This window comes from Coffea arabica, chromosome 10e (genome assembly GCF_036785885.1).
Source record: "Coffea arabica cultivar ET-39 chromosome 10e, Coffea Arabica ET-39 HiFi, whole genome shotgun sequence".
NCBI lineage: Eukaryota > Viridiplantae > Streptophyta > Magnoliopsida > Gentianales > Rubiaceae > Coffea > Coffea arabica.
In genome coordinates, this window is record NC_092328.1 from 1,879,721 (window position 1) to 1,894,224 (window position 14,504).

The window sequence follows — 14,504 nt, forward strand, 5'->3', positions numbered from 1 at the left end:
ATGCTTCTCTCCATGGTCCATCCTTGACTTATTTCACCTTGACAAACTCCCAAAGCCATCATCAATAATAGAATTAATTAATGAAGCTTTGCCCTCTAGAGCTTTTGGGCGGTCACGTTTTGCGCAACGGATCTTCTGTCCCATATTTTGTGTCACTTTCTGTCTCACTTTTTATTACTCCCTCCCTTTTTTTATAACTGACGTTTAAGGTTTTGCACACCAATTAAGAAAAGTTTTTCATTGCTTAAATCTGTATACTACTTTCCTTTTGTACCCTCATTAATTATCCAATTCATCTATATTTTCTCTCACTAGAGTATTAAATGGTGCTATTTTACTAGGTCAAAAGCAATGCAAACTAATTAAGAACCTGTATTGGAAAAGAGAGATAAAAGGGTAAAATTGTGAAAAAATAATTAATGCTGCATGGGGATAGTAAAACGACAGATAAAAGTACTTAAGAGCAAATTTCTTAAACGTCAGTTATAAAAAAAGGGAGGGAGTATATTGCTATTTCTCCTTCATAAACATCATGTTTTAATTCTTTTTTGTTTTCTTAAGATCCAATAACTATTAATTAAGTAAAAATAAATACAACAGTTTCAAAAAAGTAATATATAATAGAAAATTAAAAAATACAGCAGAAAGTTCATAAAAAATCTCATTTTTTATGCATTTTGATTTTTTGAGTTTGTTAAATTTTGTGTATTACTCAATTAATAGCTATTGGATTTTAAGGAAGCAAAAAAGAATTAAAACATGATGTTTATGAAGGAGAAATAGTAATATAATAAAAAGTGGGATAGAGAGTGACACAAGGTGTGAGACAGAAGATCCGTTGCGCACATCTTGCCTTAAAAAAAATGAAAAATAACACTTCACACATCCCATGAAAACTAGTTAACTTTGGAAATTTTAACTCCATAAATAAAGAGCGAGTGTTATGATAACAACATTGTTGGCCTTTTTTTGCCCCGAAAACAAATTAAAGCTTGGTTTAACCTCTATTTTCCTCCTCTAAGTTTAAAAATAATGCATATCAACCATTTTTTACAATTTTGATTGAGTATTTACTATTTGACTAATTCAGAAAACAAAAATAACAATATAATTATTTAAGCAGCTTAAATAAACTAAAACAAAAAACTGTTTTTTAAAACTAACAAATTTAGAATTACCTTTTCTTTTCAAGATTTCGCTAATTGTAGTGATTACTGTGCTATTTTTCCTCGTTGTTTGATATAAATTCTTATAAATTGAACAAGGCATATATACAAGTGAACATGATGATCCAACAGAAAAAATTTTAAATATATTAAACTAAATGTACACTTTTTTCAGCCTTTATCAATTTGATATTTTTTTGTATAGTAGTTACTATCGAGAAGATGTACATCTTTTTAGCAATCAAACGAAATGGTAGCTAGTAAGCTATCACTAATCTCATAAAGAAAAGGATACTAATGTTATTGAACTTACCTTTTTTTTTTTTAAGCATCTTAAACCTTGACTAGCCTTCATGGAGGAGAAGGGTAAAGTGTATATTTGTAAGGTTAATGGTGGTAGGCAAAGTGTGATTATCCCTAAATAAAAATAATAGAAATGCAAATTCGGAACTCTATTGGTAATGATTTCTTCATTTTCGACCACTACAATAGGCCTCCGGGTGCAGCTGAAATGGAGGTATTAATTACATCTCTATGTTACTCCCTCCGTCCCGTTTTATTAGTCTTGGTTTTTTTTTTACACAGATTAAGAAAGTGTAATTAATTTGGTTGGAAACATAAATTTAGATTAATAATTTCCTAAAATACCCTTATGCTAATCACGAAGAGTGCATTGGAAAAGCTCAATGTATTCAATGTAGTGAGTTAGTATTTAATAACAATGTATTAATAACAAGATATTTAATAAGAGTATTTTAGACAATTTGAAAGATTACTACATTCCTTAATGGGGAAGTGGACTACAATTTGGGACGGACGAAAAAGGAAAACAAGACTATCAAAGTGGGACGGAGGGAGTATGATATTAGTGATGGAATTTGAAGAGGGCCACTCTTATTAAGTAGCATTATTAAATGTTGATCGCCGCAAAGGTTAATTACTTTTGCTTTGAATTATATAGCAGAGACAGAGAGCTGCTGCAACTTGCGAAGGGACCAGTGGGCTGTACGTAATCCTGGGTTTTGCTCTTCCTTTGATAGCTTATACTTCCAGTGGGTGAAAGCAACAGGCATTTATCTTTCAAAATGCTGGATTAGTTATAATTGCAATTGTGATGGTCAAGGCCCCAATCGACACTATTAGATAATTTGTCACAAGCTTCCGCTCAACTCTGACGAAACTACAGAATAGACCACAGAACTTTTTAATTTGCGTGAATACATACAAACCTTAATAAGTTGTACTAAAACTAAGCCATGCCTAGGCTCGAGCCAAGTTATAATAAATGACCTCAAACTCTTACATCACCTATAGTAACGAAACACTGATGAAGAACTCCTTTACAACTATACCATTCTACATTTGGGATCCATCTTAATTGCTATTCATCAAGGAGATATATATATATATATATATATATATATATATATATATATATTTCTTGTGTTGGGAAGAAAAGTAGGCTGGCCGGTTTGTAGGGCCTGATAGCGACCAACATAAAAAGAGGAAAGCAATGGCTAGGGCAAAGGTGTCTGTTTGAACGTTGAAAGAGAGCATGAGATCCCCTCGACTAAGTACTTGTTTTGATTTCTATGTCTATAATAGTATCATGCCCACATTCGGAGGGCTTTCGTTTCAAATAGCCGTGGCCCTTGGTAAGTTGTAATTAAAGAAATGTTTCTTCTCTGCAGGTGAAGTAAAGCTCTTGAATGAAGCAGTCGTTGATCATCTAGGTTGCTTGATCTCCCTCCTTGCAATTAATATATGACTAGAGTTAGTAGTATTGATTAACTAGTTTCTTTTACATGTACACTGCAGGAAATTTAGCCAAATTAATTAGAATCGAAGTCACAAATAACTTACTTTTTGTGATATGAAACAGGTGAACGTAGCAATAAGTTGATTTTAAATCACAAGAGGTGCGATTTTAAGTCACAGATAACATAAATGACATTCATTTACAAGTCACAATTGATATTATGACTTGTAAATGAGGGTCACGGTTTACATAGTTTAAAATCAATTGTGACTATGTAAATCGTAGCCTTTATTTACAAGTCACAAAATCAATTATATCCTGTAAATGAATACTATCACTTTTATTATTTGTGGCATAAAAATCATATATATATATATATATATATATATATATATATATATATATATATATATATATATATATATATATATTTTGTAACCACCATCAATTTCATGTCATCATAAGATTTTGTGACTTGCAACTACTTGACAAGTGAAAAAAAGCCCAAATTTCTTAATTATAGTGGTATCTCATACATTGATAATATGTTTGTGAGAGCGGTTGTAGTTTTTCTTTAAACACATGAAAATCTAGCTTTATGATTTCATCTCCAAATTGTGGTCCAATTCTGACTTGCTTCTCCAGTTAAAGCAAAGAAAATGACTGAATGTGGCCATCCTAGAACTAAAAGCGGCCACAACTGTGACTAGGGTAACCCACACAAGTTGTGTCAAATCGTGCATGCATGAGGAACAGTACGTACGTACTAAAGTGACTAGCTCACATTAAAGGCAGAAAATTATGAAACTGCTCCTCTTCCCAACCTTTTCAAACTTTTTAGTCAGGACTCATCTGCCTATAATTTACTTTTACCCTCTAACAATGCTACGGTATGCTTGACAACTGGTGGCAATAATTTGTCCGTGCATGCTTCGTTACCTTGTGTGTCTGTATTTGAGACTTTGATGGATCTAGAATCCCGTCATTCAACTGTTCGAGCCAAAAAAAAAACCCTAAAAAAGAATGACATATTTACTACGTACTACTTATTATGACAATATCAAGAGATTCATCACTTGTGCAAAGGCAAATTGTGCATTGTTTCGTCGTACGTACAGATTAGATCTCGATAACGATGTACAATTTTTTTAGGCTCTCGTTCAGGGCAGTTGGTCAGGTTAATTGTTCAACGCTGTGTGTATCAGTAACAGCACTGCTCGAGAAGAGTTATCAGGGATAAATACATGATGTAGCTCCAGAAAAGCTTTATATTATATACTTGACTAATACAAGTACGAAGTTTCCGTTGATTAGCAGAATTTCTTGATTAAACATTATTAATTATTGAAATTTCCTGATACAAATTAAAGCATCCGCCAGTGGATGATAAAACTAAACTATCCAGTTATTCTTGGATTAATAGAAGCTTGCATTGATTAGCAGAATTAATCCATCATCATCCGAGGACAGTCCCAACCCCTTTAAAAAGCTTGGCGGTAGCTAGCTAGTGGCTACTTTACAAAAGGCACTAGTTCAACATTTGCCGCGGTGTTTCCGAGCTCACCAGCATTTCAAGCACGTGATGCATTAACCAGAAAAGAAGACAAGAGAAAAGTAAAACAAGTCCAGTCCAGAAGCTGACGAAGGATGTATCCCACAGCATCGATCAGTTGATGCTTTTCTCAATCTACAAGACTCAATTCCGATCATCTATGCCTAAATTTTACTCCCATTCAAAGCAAGAGGATGCTTTCAACTAAATGGTTTTCACAATCACACAACCTTCCCTTAAACAGTAGAACAGACTCCCCCCCCCCCCCCCCCAAAATTATAAATGAAAATAGTGTTAGCTGGTAGTATTCCTGCTTATAAAATTAGCTAGATTTTATACAATCAGAATAGCGTTTGTCGTCTTTAGCAATCTTAGGACAAGGATTTAGACAAAAAAAAAAAAAAAATTGTTGGGAGACAAGACAACATGTTTCACGAGATAACTTTTTCTACATTTAAAAGACTGTACGGACCAAATTCTTACTGACCCGATTCAATGTATTAGGCACAAAGCAGAACGCTCACCTACCCCTTCCACAACCTCTCCATTAATTTTTTTTCTTGGTACATATAATAAAGGGTCTCCAATCTTGAACATTGTATAAACATTTCGAACTTGGCTTGATACCAGTGATTAGTGAAGTCACTTTCACATTTCTGAGGCGCTTCATTTAATTTTCCACTCTCCTGCCGGTGGGCTAATGATTTCAACAGGAGGGGAAAAAAAAAGTTAGTGTAATTCTCGTCTCATCAAAGGGATGGATGGAACCTTCTAATAATCGACGTAAAGCCGCGAAGTTTATACTCTAAAGTTACCGAGTCCTGATAATAGTTGTTGTAATCATATTTGAATCTTACAGCCCGTCACGAGTTCTTTTGAGTGTTGGATCGAGTTTTCAAGGTGCAGCAGCGTTCAGTCTGATTGGGCTCTGCTTTCTTTTTCTTGTACGTCATTTGGGCTTTCGATTCTACAAGCTTTTTGCTTTTTTTTGTTGTGATTGTTTTACACGCAAAGCACAACATTTCCGTTTGGCATCCACGAACATGACAGCGTCGTAGGGCCGTCTCTGATGCCACTGGGGCTTTCTTTTACACATTTAAAACTGGGCACTTCTTATCAGAGGCCGAAATGAGAGTTCCAGGAGCATCTATATCGTCAATCATGCCGATGGGCTGAACAGGCATCAAGAAAGACGGCACATTAAAGTGCATTTGTATGTGGTATCAAATGTGTGGGAACACCGTCTCATCAAGATGACAGGAACTTGATTCTGCAGATTTCAATTCTAAAAGCCTATGGATGAACGGAAAGTAAACGAATAGATGGGCTGAACCTACTTTAAGAATCTCAAATTTTTTGAAGAATAAACTTCTGCTTCACTTTAAATAGTAGGTCTAATCAAGCGTTCATACCTGAATTAGTAGTACATACAATTGATGTTAATTAATGTGCACATAGGACAATGCGTTCTTTTTTTTTTTTTTGTGTTGCATGCATTGATCATTACTTCACCAAGTTTTCTTTGATGTTTTAGATATCCAAATTCTGAGAGTGTTAATTCTTGAGTTCACAAGCCTCCAATATTGTCACTACCAAAACCGATCAGTCTCCTTAATTGTTGGGCAAATTACACATAACCCCCTTGTGGATTCACAAATTATCTCACATGACCTTCTTAACGTTTCAAAATATCCACATATTCTCCGTGTGATTTTATGCAATGTGAAAACTTGACGGAAAGTAGCTTCAACAAGGTCGTTTGTTGAAATATCAATATTACTCTTATTTAAGAACTAAATTGAACGGCTGTCTAACCACCTTGCACGAAATTATAAGAGAATTATGTTGATGAATGCATGCAAAAACTATTTAACTAAGGTGGATAGTGATGCACATCATCAGGGGATAAGTTGATATTATGGATTTTCAAGCTCATTTTTGGAGCAAGTCTAGTTCAGTTGCCACAATTATTGGTTTTTTTTAATCAATTTTTCACTACATAGAACAACAGTGAGTTATATGTATATTTAAAACTACAAAGGAATTATGTGATAATATGAAAAACTGCAGGGGTTTATCTGCACTTTACCCTTAATTATTCTCTAATATGATCCAAGGCAGGCAGGCAGGCACGAGAGGTGTTTAACCATTTTTCCTGAGAAGAAAAGATGTTTACCTATTTTTGACATTAGGGCCACTAAAACAATGCTAATAAGACATGCTATAGAACTCCAACCCCTAACTTCTCACTTGCAAAGTGGCAATTCCGCTGCACCTCTTTTGAGCGCTGGGCAGGCAAAAGGCAGACGACTACTCTTTCAAAGACCAACAAAGCGATTAGGTTTCTGCCAATTGTGGACTCTCTTGGAAGAAATTTGGAATTGAATAATCAAATTGCATTTTCCAAAGTCACTAGCGTTTCACGCATTATATGTTTCAAATACCAAAAAAAAAAAAAAAAGGGATAAAAGAGTGTAGCATTCATCATATGTGGTGCCACACTGGCAACGTATGATGGAGTCTCCCAACTTCCAAGCAAAAGAACACCAGACAGCAGACAGCAAGTCTAAAGTAGTCCATGCACATATCTTTCCTTTCGGCGACAATAATGAATTTGGCGTGTGGTTTTAAGAATGAATGAATGAATGGTCTTTACTAATTTTACAGCGTTTGATCAGTTGCTTAGAGTTATTTCTAGCCCGTTTGGCTTTGGCTGGCCTTTTTCTAGTATCTCGTGAAATGCCTATCAACTCATTCTAGTGGGGTATTCTTTCATGAACACAGATTAAAACTATAAATAAACGGCCAGGTGGAGAAAAGGGAAGGTTTTACTTGTATTAATCTTGCAGTCAATTTTGCTTGTTTATATGGTTTCTAGTTTGGTTGCCATTGGTGACGATATTGAAACTTCTCCTAAATTGACAGTCCAGCCAATACGAATTAGTTTTCACTATGTTTGTACTTAAAATATTTCAAAATTAGAATTGTTTTGCCCCGAGGCATATGATTAGTTCATTAAGGCATGGGATTAAGATAATACATCATCTCTCCTCTTCTTGTAGGTATTTGTTTTCCGGAAATGTACAAAGAAGTTGGAGGCTGAGGACAACTCAACGAGTCCGTCGGCACATTTGAGGGTAAAAGTTCCCATACTTTGACAACAAGGTCTTGGAAGTTTTGGGATTACAATGATTGATTAGTCAAAATTAATAATAAAGTTAGAGTTTTGCGTTCCATCCATACAAGTTAAACGCAAAAAGCCGACTGCAGGAATACAAGATTTTATCCACAAAGCAATTTGAGGATGTGGTTTACCTTCGTACGCCAAGCTCCCTCCTCTGGAAACCAGGGCAAAATAAAACTGGCAATTAAAATCAAGGGTAGGTTAAATTTTACTTCCTTGAGAAAAAAGAAATTCTTAAATTACACTTCGACATTTTGCTCGACTCCCTTTCAAGTTTTTTTTTTTTCCTTCTAGTACACAAATAAAAACGGGGTTCTTCAATATATTACACTACTTTTATTATGCATGAACCACAAACCTTACTCGATAGTGGCATCTCCTAGAAGGATATCGACCGAAGACTGAAGCAAAATATGGTGTCATTCTTACACTTTAACAAAGCTCTCTCTTGGTCCACCTGCAAGTCATACATGGCACTAGTGTTTTTGAATTAATACTGTGGTTTTTGTGCAGCACAAGTTTGTGGTTTTCACGATGGACTTGCATTCCATCAGTTTGCCACTACCGATATCAACTTTATACGTCGTCACTGTCGACTTTGAATAGGCTGGGAGTTATGATTGATATGGAAAATCGATAAGCATCAAAGAACTAAGCACTCAACAAAGAGAGGAGGCTCGTTTTCTGTCCAAGTTTGAACAATTTGATTTGGTTAGTTTAACAAATCAAGCAGCATTGTACCAACAGGAATGATTGTCATCGAGGCATGCACAAGTCTTTAAGTTTTTTTTAATCCATAGCATGCACTAAAAGCTCTTTTCTCTTTCGTTTTAAAACTGCCAATGCATATCTTAATCAAAGTGATTGGAATGTGTCCCTTTAATTTTGTTTTAGGGCGTAATAAGGGGGAAAAAAAAAACCAAAGAAATGGCTTGGGGGAAATTGCCCTTTCATACATGTCAAATCTTTTGATCCACTAAAAAGATTAACCTGTAGTACTATAAAGTCTTTTTTTTTTTTTTTTTGGGTCACTGAAGAGATTACTAAACATAAAGTCTGGAGACACAAAGAATGCTAAACCATTTCAATTTCCACTTGCTAGTCGCTACAAGGCCATGATTCTCTATATCCTACACTAGGGAGGAATCTAGTAGTACATCTCCATATCCAGCAGTAGATTTCAATCGTCCCATTTTTCCTTCCTTTCCCTTCAAATCTCTCTGCTCTGCTGCCCTTCTCTTTCAATCAACCCATCCATTCCACCCCTTTTCCTCTTTCTGCTTCATCACGAGCAGAGGCAGACAACACAATATGCTAAGATCTCCAGAACTTCCAGATTGTTTTTATTCATGCAAGCCTGTGTTAATCACCCCCTCTAGCCGAACACCTCAGCACTCTCTATATCTTTCAAATCTTGATGATCAAAATTTCCTCAGATTTTCGATCAAGTATCTTTATCTATTCAGGAAGTCTGTAAACACTGATTGCCTTAAAGTTGCTCTCTCCAGACTTCTTGTATATTACTATCCATTAGCTGGGAGGTTAAAGAAAAGCCCGGAGAATGATCATAAACTTGAAGTTGAGTGCAATGGAGAAGGTGCAGTGTTTGCTGAAGGTTTTATGGATTTGACTGCTGATGAGTTTGCTGAAATTTTCCAAAAGCCAAACAGGACTTTTAGGAAACTCTTGTACAAGGTCGAAGCTCCAAGTTTCTTGGATATACCTCCTCTAGTAGTTCAGGTCAGCTTCTCAAAATGATCCTTTCAGATTTTCTGTTTCTCATAGTGAACATAATATATAGTCATCGTACCTATCAGATAATTGATAATTAACCCGAATTACTACTTGCTAATTCTTCATTTTGTTTCCTGATCATATGGCTTTTGCGTCTCGAATTAATACTCCTTTGATTTTATTTTAGTTTTTGATTTGATGGTATCTGCAGGACAACTAGTGTTTCCAATGTTAGAAGTTCACTAGTACTAGAACGCTAAGGAAGTAAAGAGCAAACCCATATATTAATTAAACTATTTTGTTGGCTTCCAAAATAGTTTGCCTCTTGATTATCTTCTCGCCATTTATTCTTGTATGATTTCAACATCGGATGATGCTAACGGATAGCAAGGTAAAAAGGTACTAGTGTTGTATATTCCATGTTTGTTCGGAGATGCTCACCATTCACTGCTTAGGAATTGAAGCTGGTTCAAATATGCAAAATAGGATTTACCAATTATAGAATAAATTTGGGAAAGGATTTGTATACCTCAAGAAAAAAAAAAAATTTTTTTTTTAAGGTCCTAAGATAACTCAAATTTCATTTTCAATCAAACATCCCGGGTGGAGATGGTTCCAAGACTAACATGTGGAACTTTCCCTCGGCCACCACTCCCAAACTGAAGCAGCTTAAAGAAAGTTTCCCAGTCTTTTGTTTTAACAACAACCTTCATATGATCTCCACTGCATGTAGGGTCCCCCTGTTGTCTTTTTTGCTGTATGCAATCCCAAGTTCTTCATACACCATCAATTCTCTTTTCTATTTATATCATCTTTACATTTTACTCTTTGGCCTCCTCCTCCTTTTGGCGAACTAATTTGGCTTCATCATGGTTCATTTTCTGGTTTCTGAGCTCTCCTTGTACCAAGTACCGTACTATAAAATCTGGCATGTAAATGTAATTCATAAATCAGTAAGAAAGGACAAATGTAATTTATAATTCCACGAGGACACATTTTTTAATTAATTTTTTTATTTTACATATGTCAAATCGATATAATATATATGTTTTTTTTTTCACGGAACTCTAGGAAATAGCGATCTAAACGGGCTCTAATGGGGTTGCTTGTGCGCTTATCCAAAACGTAAAATCGTGTTACACTCAAGACATACCGGTTGATTTTTCGTCCAAGCTTTTCTAGTGCCATTCGTGATGGCTGGCTCAGCTATTGATTAGTGATAGCCTTTATCTGTTTTCTATCAAAATCAAAGAAAAGAAAAGCAATAAAATTCCTACCCGCCTCTAACTACAACTTAGCACAGTATAGCTTAATCAACAACATAAAAATATGGGATCTCTTTAGGTCTTAGTAGCAGCTGCCCTCCTTAGATGGTTATTCCACATCGAGGTTGGGAGGGGATTTGAGTGGGTTTATAAGTCTTCTGAGAAACCTCAAGAGTTGTCGGCTTTTGAAAGATTTACTCGGAGTTTAGGTTTGTAAAAGTCACAAAAGCCTTACGAAAGGCTTTGACGAAAAAAAAAAAAACAACATAAAAATATGTAGAATAAAAGAAAAAAAACAAATCCAGGCTACCCTGTTGGATAAGGAAAATATTAATAGATGCATAACTGCTCTGAGTCTGAGACAAGTCCTGGCTCCAGCATGTACAACCCAAAAAGTGGGTGTCCCCCCACGAACTCTGCAGCAATCGATATTGGCTTTCTTTCTTCTGTTCCTTTCATTAGCTCGGCTGGTGCGGTGACCCTCAATCTTTTCTTTTCTTTTCTTTTTTTCTCAGAATTTATCAAATGACAGGAGTACCCTCGTCATAATTTCAATATAATAGACCCTCACTTTTACCTAATTTTCTTTTTTACTTTTTCACTGATGCCAGGTCACCAACCTCCGTCGCGGAGGAATGATTCTCTGCACTGCGATCAATCACGGTCTCTGTGATGGCGTTGGCACGTCCCAGTTCCTGCATGCTTGGGCCCACCTGGTCACGAGACCTAACAGTGATCTACCACTCACCCCTTCCCACTTCCGTCACGTGCTGAAACCCCGAAATCCTGCACAAGTTACTTTCCCTCACCCCACATTCACCGAATCAAAACCCGACAACCCCATTTCTCGATTGGACCCCAACATTTACCAATATTTAGAATCTCAACCCCTTGTTCCCGCATCCATAACTTTTAACCCCTCCGAAATTCTTAACCTCAGGAGGCAATGCATGCCCTCGCTAAAATGCACCGCCTTTGAGGTCTTGGCATCCCACACGTGGCGATGTTGGGTTAAAGCGCTCGGCTTGCCATCCTCAAATAAAGTGAAGCTTCTTTTTTCGGTGAATATCAGAAAAACATTAAACTACGAAATCCCGCAGGGCTTTTATGGGAATGCATTCGTGCTAGGATGCGCCGAGGCCACGGCCCAGGAATTGGTGGACGACAACCTGCATGGTGGGGTGAAATTGGTGCAACATGCAAAATCGATTTTAACCGGGGAATATGTGAAGTCTATGATCGATCATTTGGAGGACAAGACGTTGAAGACGGACCTTTCTTGCAGCTTGGTAATTTCCCAGTGGTCAAAATTAGGATTAGAGGACTTGGATTTTGGGGAAGGAAAGGCTTTGCAAATGGGCCCTCTAACAAGTGATATTTACTGCTTGTTCTTACCGGTTATCGGAGAATGTGATGCTATTAGAGTTCTTGTGTCGATGCCGGAAAGCGTGGTGGATAAGTTTGAGCATTACATGACCAAGTTTTCTTCACATGATAGTGAACGAAATGGACCAGATGCAAATGGTCTCGACAATGGATTCCGAGCTAATTGAAAATTTTAATTCTTTTTTGTTTTTAAAACTTTGTACTTGGAGATTGGAGAGTGACTAGTAAATAATTGTTGCTTTGCATTTTTGTGTATGGTATTGAGGAATCAATAAGCTAACTGGTTAAATTAAAATCTCGGTCTGATTATCATGTCTCTTTTTTTTTTTTTTTTGTGTTTTTTCCGTGACTTTGTAGATCGTAGCCCTTCATTTTCTCCTCCAAATGGGATCTCACCTCTCAAGCGAGATCTAATTAGCATTTAAGGGGCGAAGGTGTCGAATTTTGAAAATAGTTTTGCGCAAATATATAGGGACAAAGAACTTGTCCCAGTGAAATAAATAAATAAATTCATGGGGGGCAAAAGATGCTATGCATCTCAATGGGATTTATACATTTGGGGCATTCCTTAATTTTTTTATTTTTTTTTTGGAAAGAGGGGCATACCTTAATATTGTCGCACATATCTTGGAAAAGCCTCAAAATGCAAAATTGTTTTCTTAGTCCAATTTTCTAGGTGACAAAGCATACTATAGGCCCCGTTGGCAAATGAGTTTTTTTGGTGTTTATTTAAAATTTTACTGTAGTTTACTGTAAAAGTCGTAGGGGAAAATTTTTTAAATGTGTAAATTTTTGGATATTTTGAAATATATAGTTTAATAACTTTGAGAAATTTTTTGATATTACTGTAAATAAAAAATTTGTAGCAGACAAATTTGATCAAAAACTTATTTGCCAAACAGGCGGGAGTTTATTTAATGATTTAAGTGAAGTTGACTGGCTCAACAGATTTAGGAATACCCTCCTCTTCACCATGTTTTACCTCACTTTGTCAACAGTTTTTTTTTTTTTAATCACTCATTGCCAATTGAAGTGGATCTTATGCCTACGCCGTAGGTGTTCATATCTAGAGTAAATAATCCATTTTCGACCAATTGAAGAAAACGTTTACTATTTATTTTACCAGAATGTTTTCCAGGAATAATATCTAAAAGATTTTTCCCACTTGCCTTGCAATCTCCCCCATGTGGTTTTCTCTGTTTCTTGAGACCAAATTCATGTCATTGTCTTCTAACAATATGTCTTGTACGAAATCAACTTACTTTTGCCCCAAACTATCGAGAATATAAAAGGATAGTGGTCTCAAGAACATGAGGCCACATGTAATTTTCATTAACCTGTCCTCCCACTTTCCTTGAAAAATCGTTGCTAAGAGCATTGGTAACCTCCGGTTCCACCTCTTCTAACATCTTTGTCTGTCCATCTTTGGCCCATACGCAAAGTGAAGCATCATCACTCTCGATCCTCTGTTTCTGTGTCCTGGTGTGCTTTCTAAGCTCTAGCTAAGCTACTTGCAAGTCCCTTTTTGCATCAGCAGTCAACATTTGTCCTTAATCTAAACAGTCACAGGATTAGGTTTGTGCTTAATGCTTATGATAGGATGACAGCATGCTATCAAGATAAGTGCAATGCGAATATGGAATGGCATTTCAGACTTGGCTTTTTCTTTCGGCAGTTACAGCCGGCCTATAGAGGCAGTTAATTAAGCATGGACTAATGTTTGGCTTTCTCTTTCGGGTTTGCCAATCTAGGAGTATAAATAAGTCTAATCAAACCGAACACTGCAATGTTCAAACTTTTTTGATTACGTTAACGAGTTTGAAATTCTGTTCAAGCTTTGCCTGGTTTGATTATTAATTAGACAAGTTCAAACGACTTTGACTTCGAATAGTTTGAATTTTTTTTACAGATAAAAAATCTAATTTTATGCTAATTGAGCCACGTTCAAACTGAATATGAAAGTTACCGAACACGAAATATTATTCAAGTTCGAAATATATTAATTAGTGTGTTTGGATAGTGTATTATTTGAAATATTATTTGAAATAATTACTGTAGCACTTTTTGTGATGTGATATATGTGAGATAAAAAGGTGGTTGGGAATATAAAAAGGTGTGTTGGAAAATGTATCTATGATGCAAGCGAAATATTATTTGGGATAATTGGGGTATCCAAACACACTTTATTAGTTGAAAAATCAAAAACTTGAACGAACTCTTAACAAGCCGAGCTCAGTTCGAGTATCGAATAATTTGGTTCTTCTTGCAGTTATAAACCAACCATCCAGCACGCACGTTCGTCAATCTCTTTTCTCCTTGTGACCTGCTTTTGTTCCCTTGTGACCTGCTTTTGTTCAAGAAAATTTGAAGAAAACAAAATATTCCCATGTAAAAGTTAAACAGCCGCGACCTCACCAGCTCAAACTATTAATTATACATTTGAAGTCCATGGGATCGT

The 14,504-nt window shown here is 36.0% G+C and overlaps 1 protein-coding gene across 1 annotated transcript; it reads left to right on the plus strand.

The window, feature by feature from the left end:
• The first annotated feature begins 8,718 nt into the window (after nucleotides 1-8,718).
• LOC113711723 (alcohol acyltransferase 9-like) lies at nucleotides 8,719-12,358 on the plus strand. Its single transcript, XM_027234906.2, has 2 exons — nucleotides 8,719-9,401; nucleotides 11,272-12,358. The coding sequence occupies exons 1-2, from the start codon at nucleotides 8,973-8,975 to the stop codon at nucleotides 12,211-12,213; spliced, it is 1,371 nt and encodes a 456-aa protein (XP_027090707.1). The 5' UTR covers nucleotides 8,719-8,972; the 3' UTR covers nucleotides 12,214-12,358.
• Nucleotides 12,359-14,504: the final 2,146 nt, after the last annotated feature.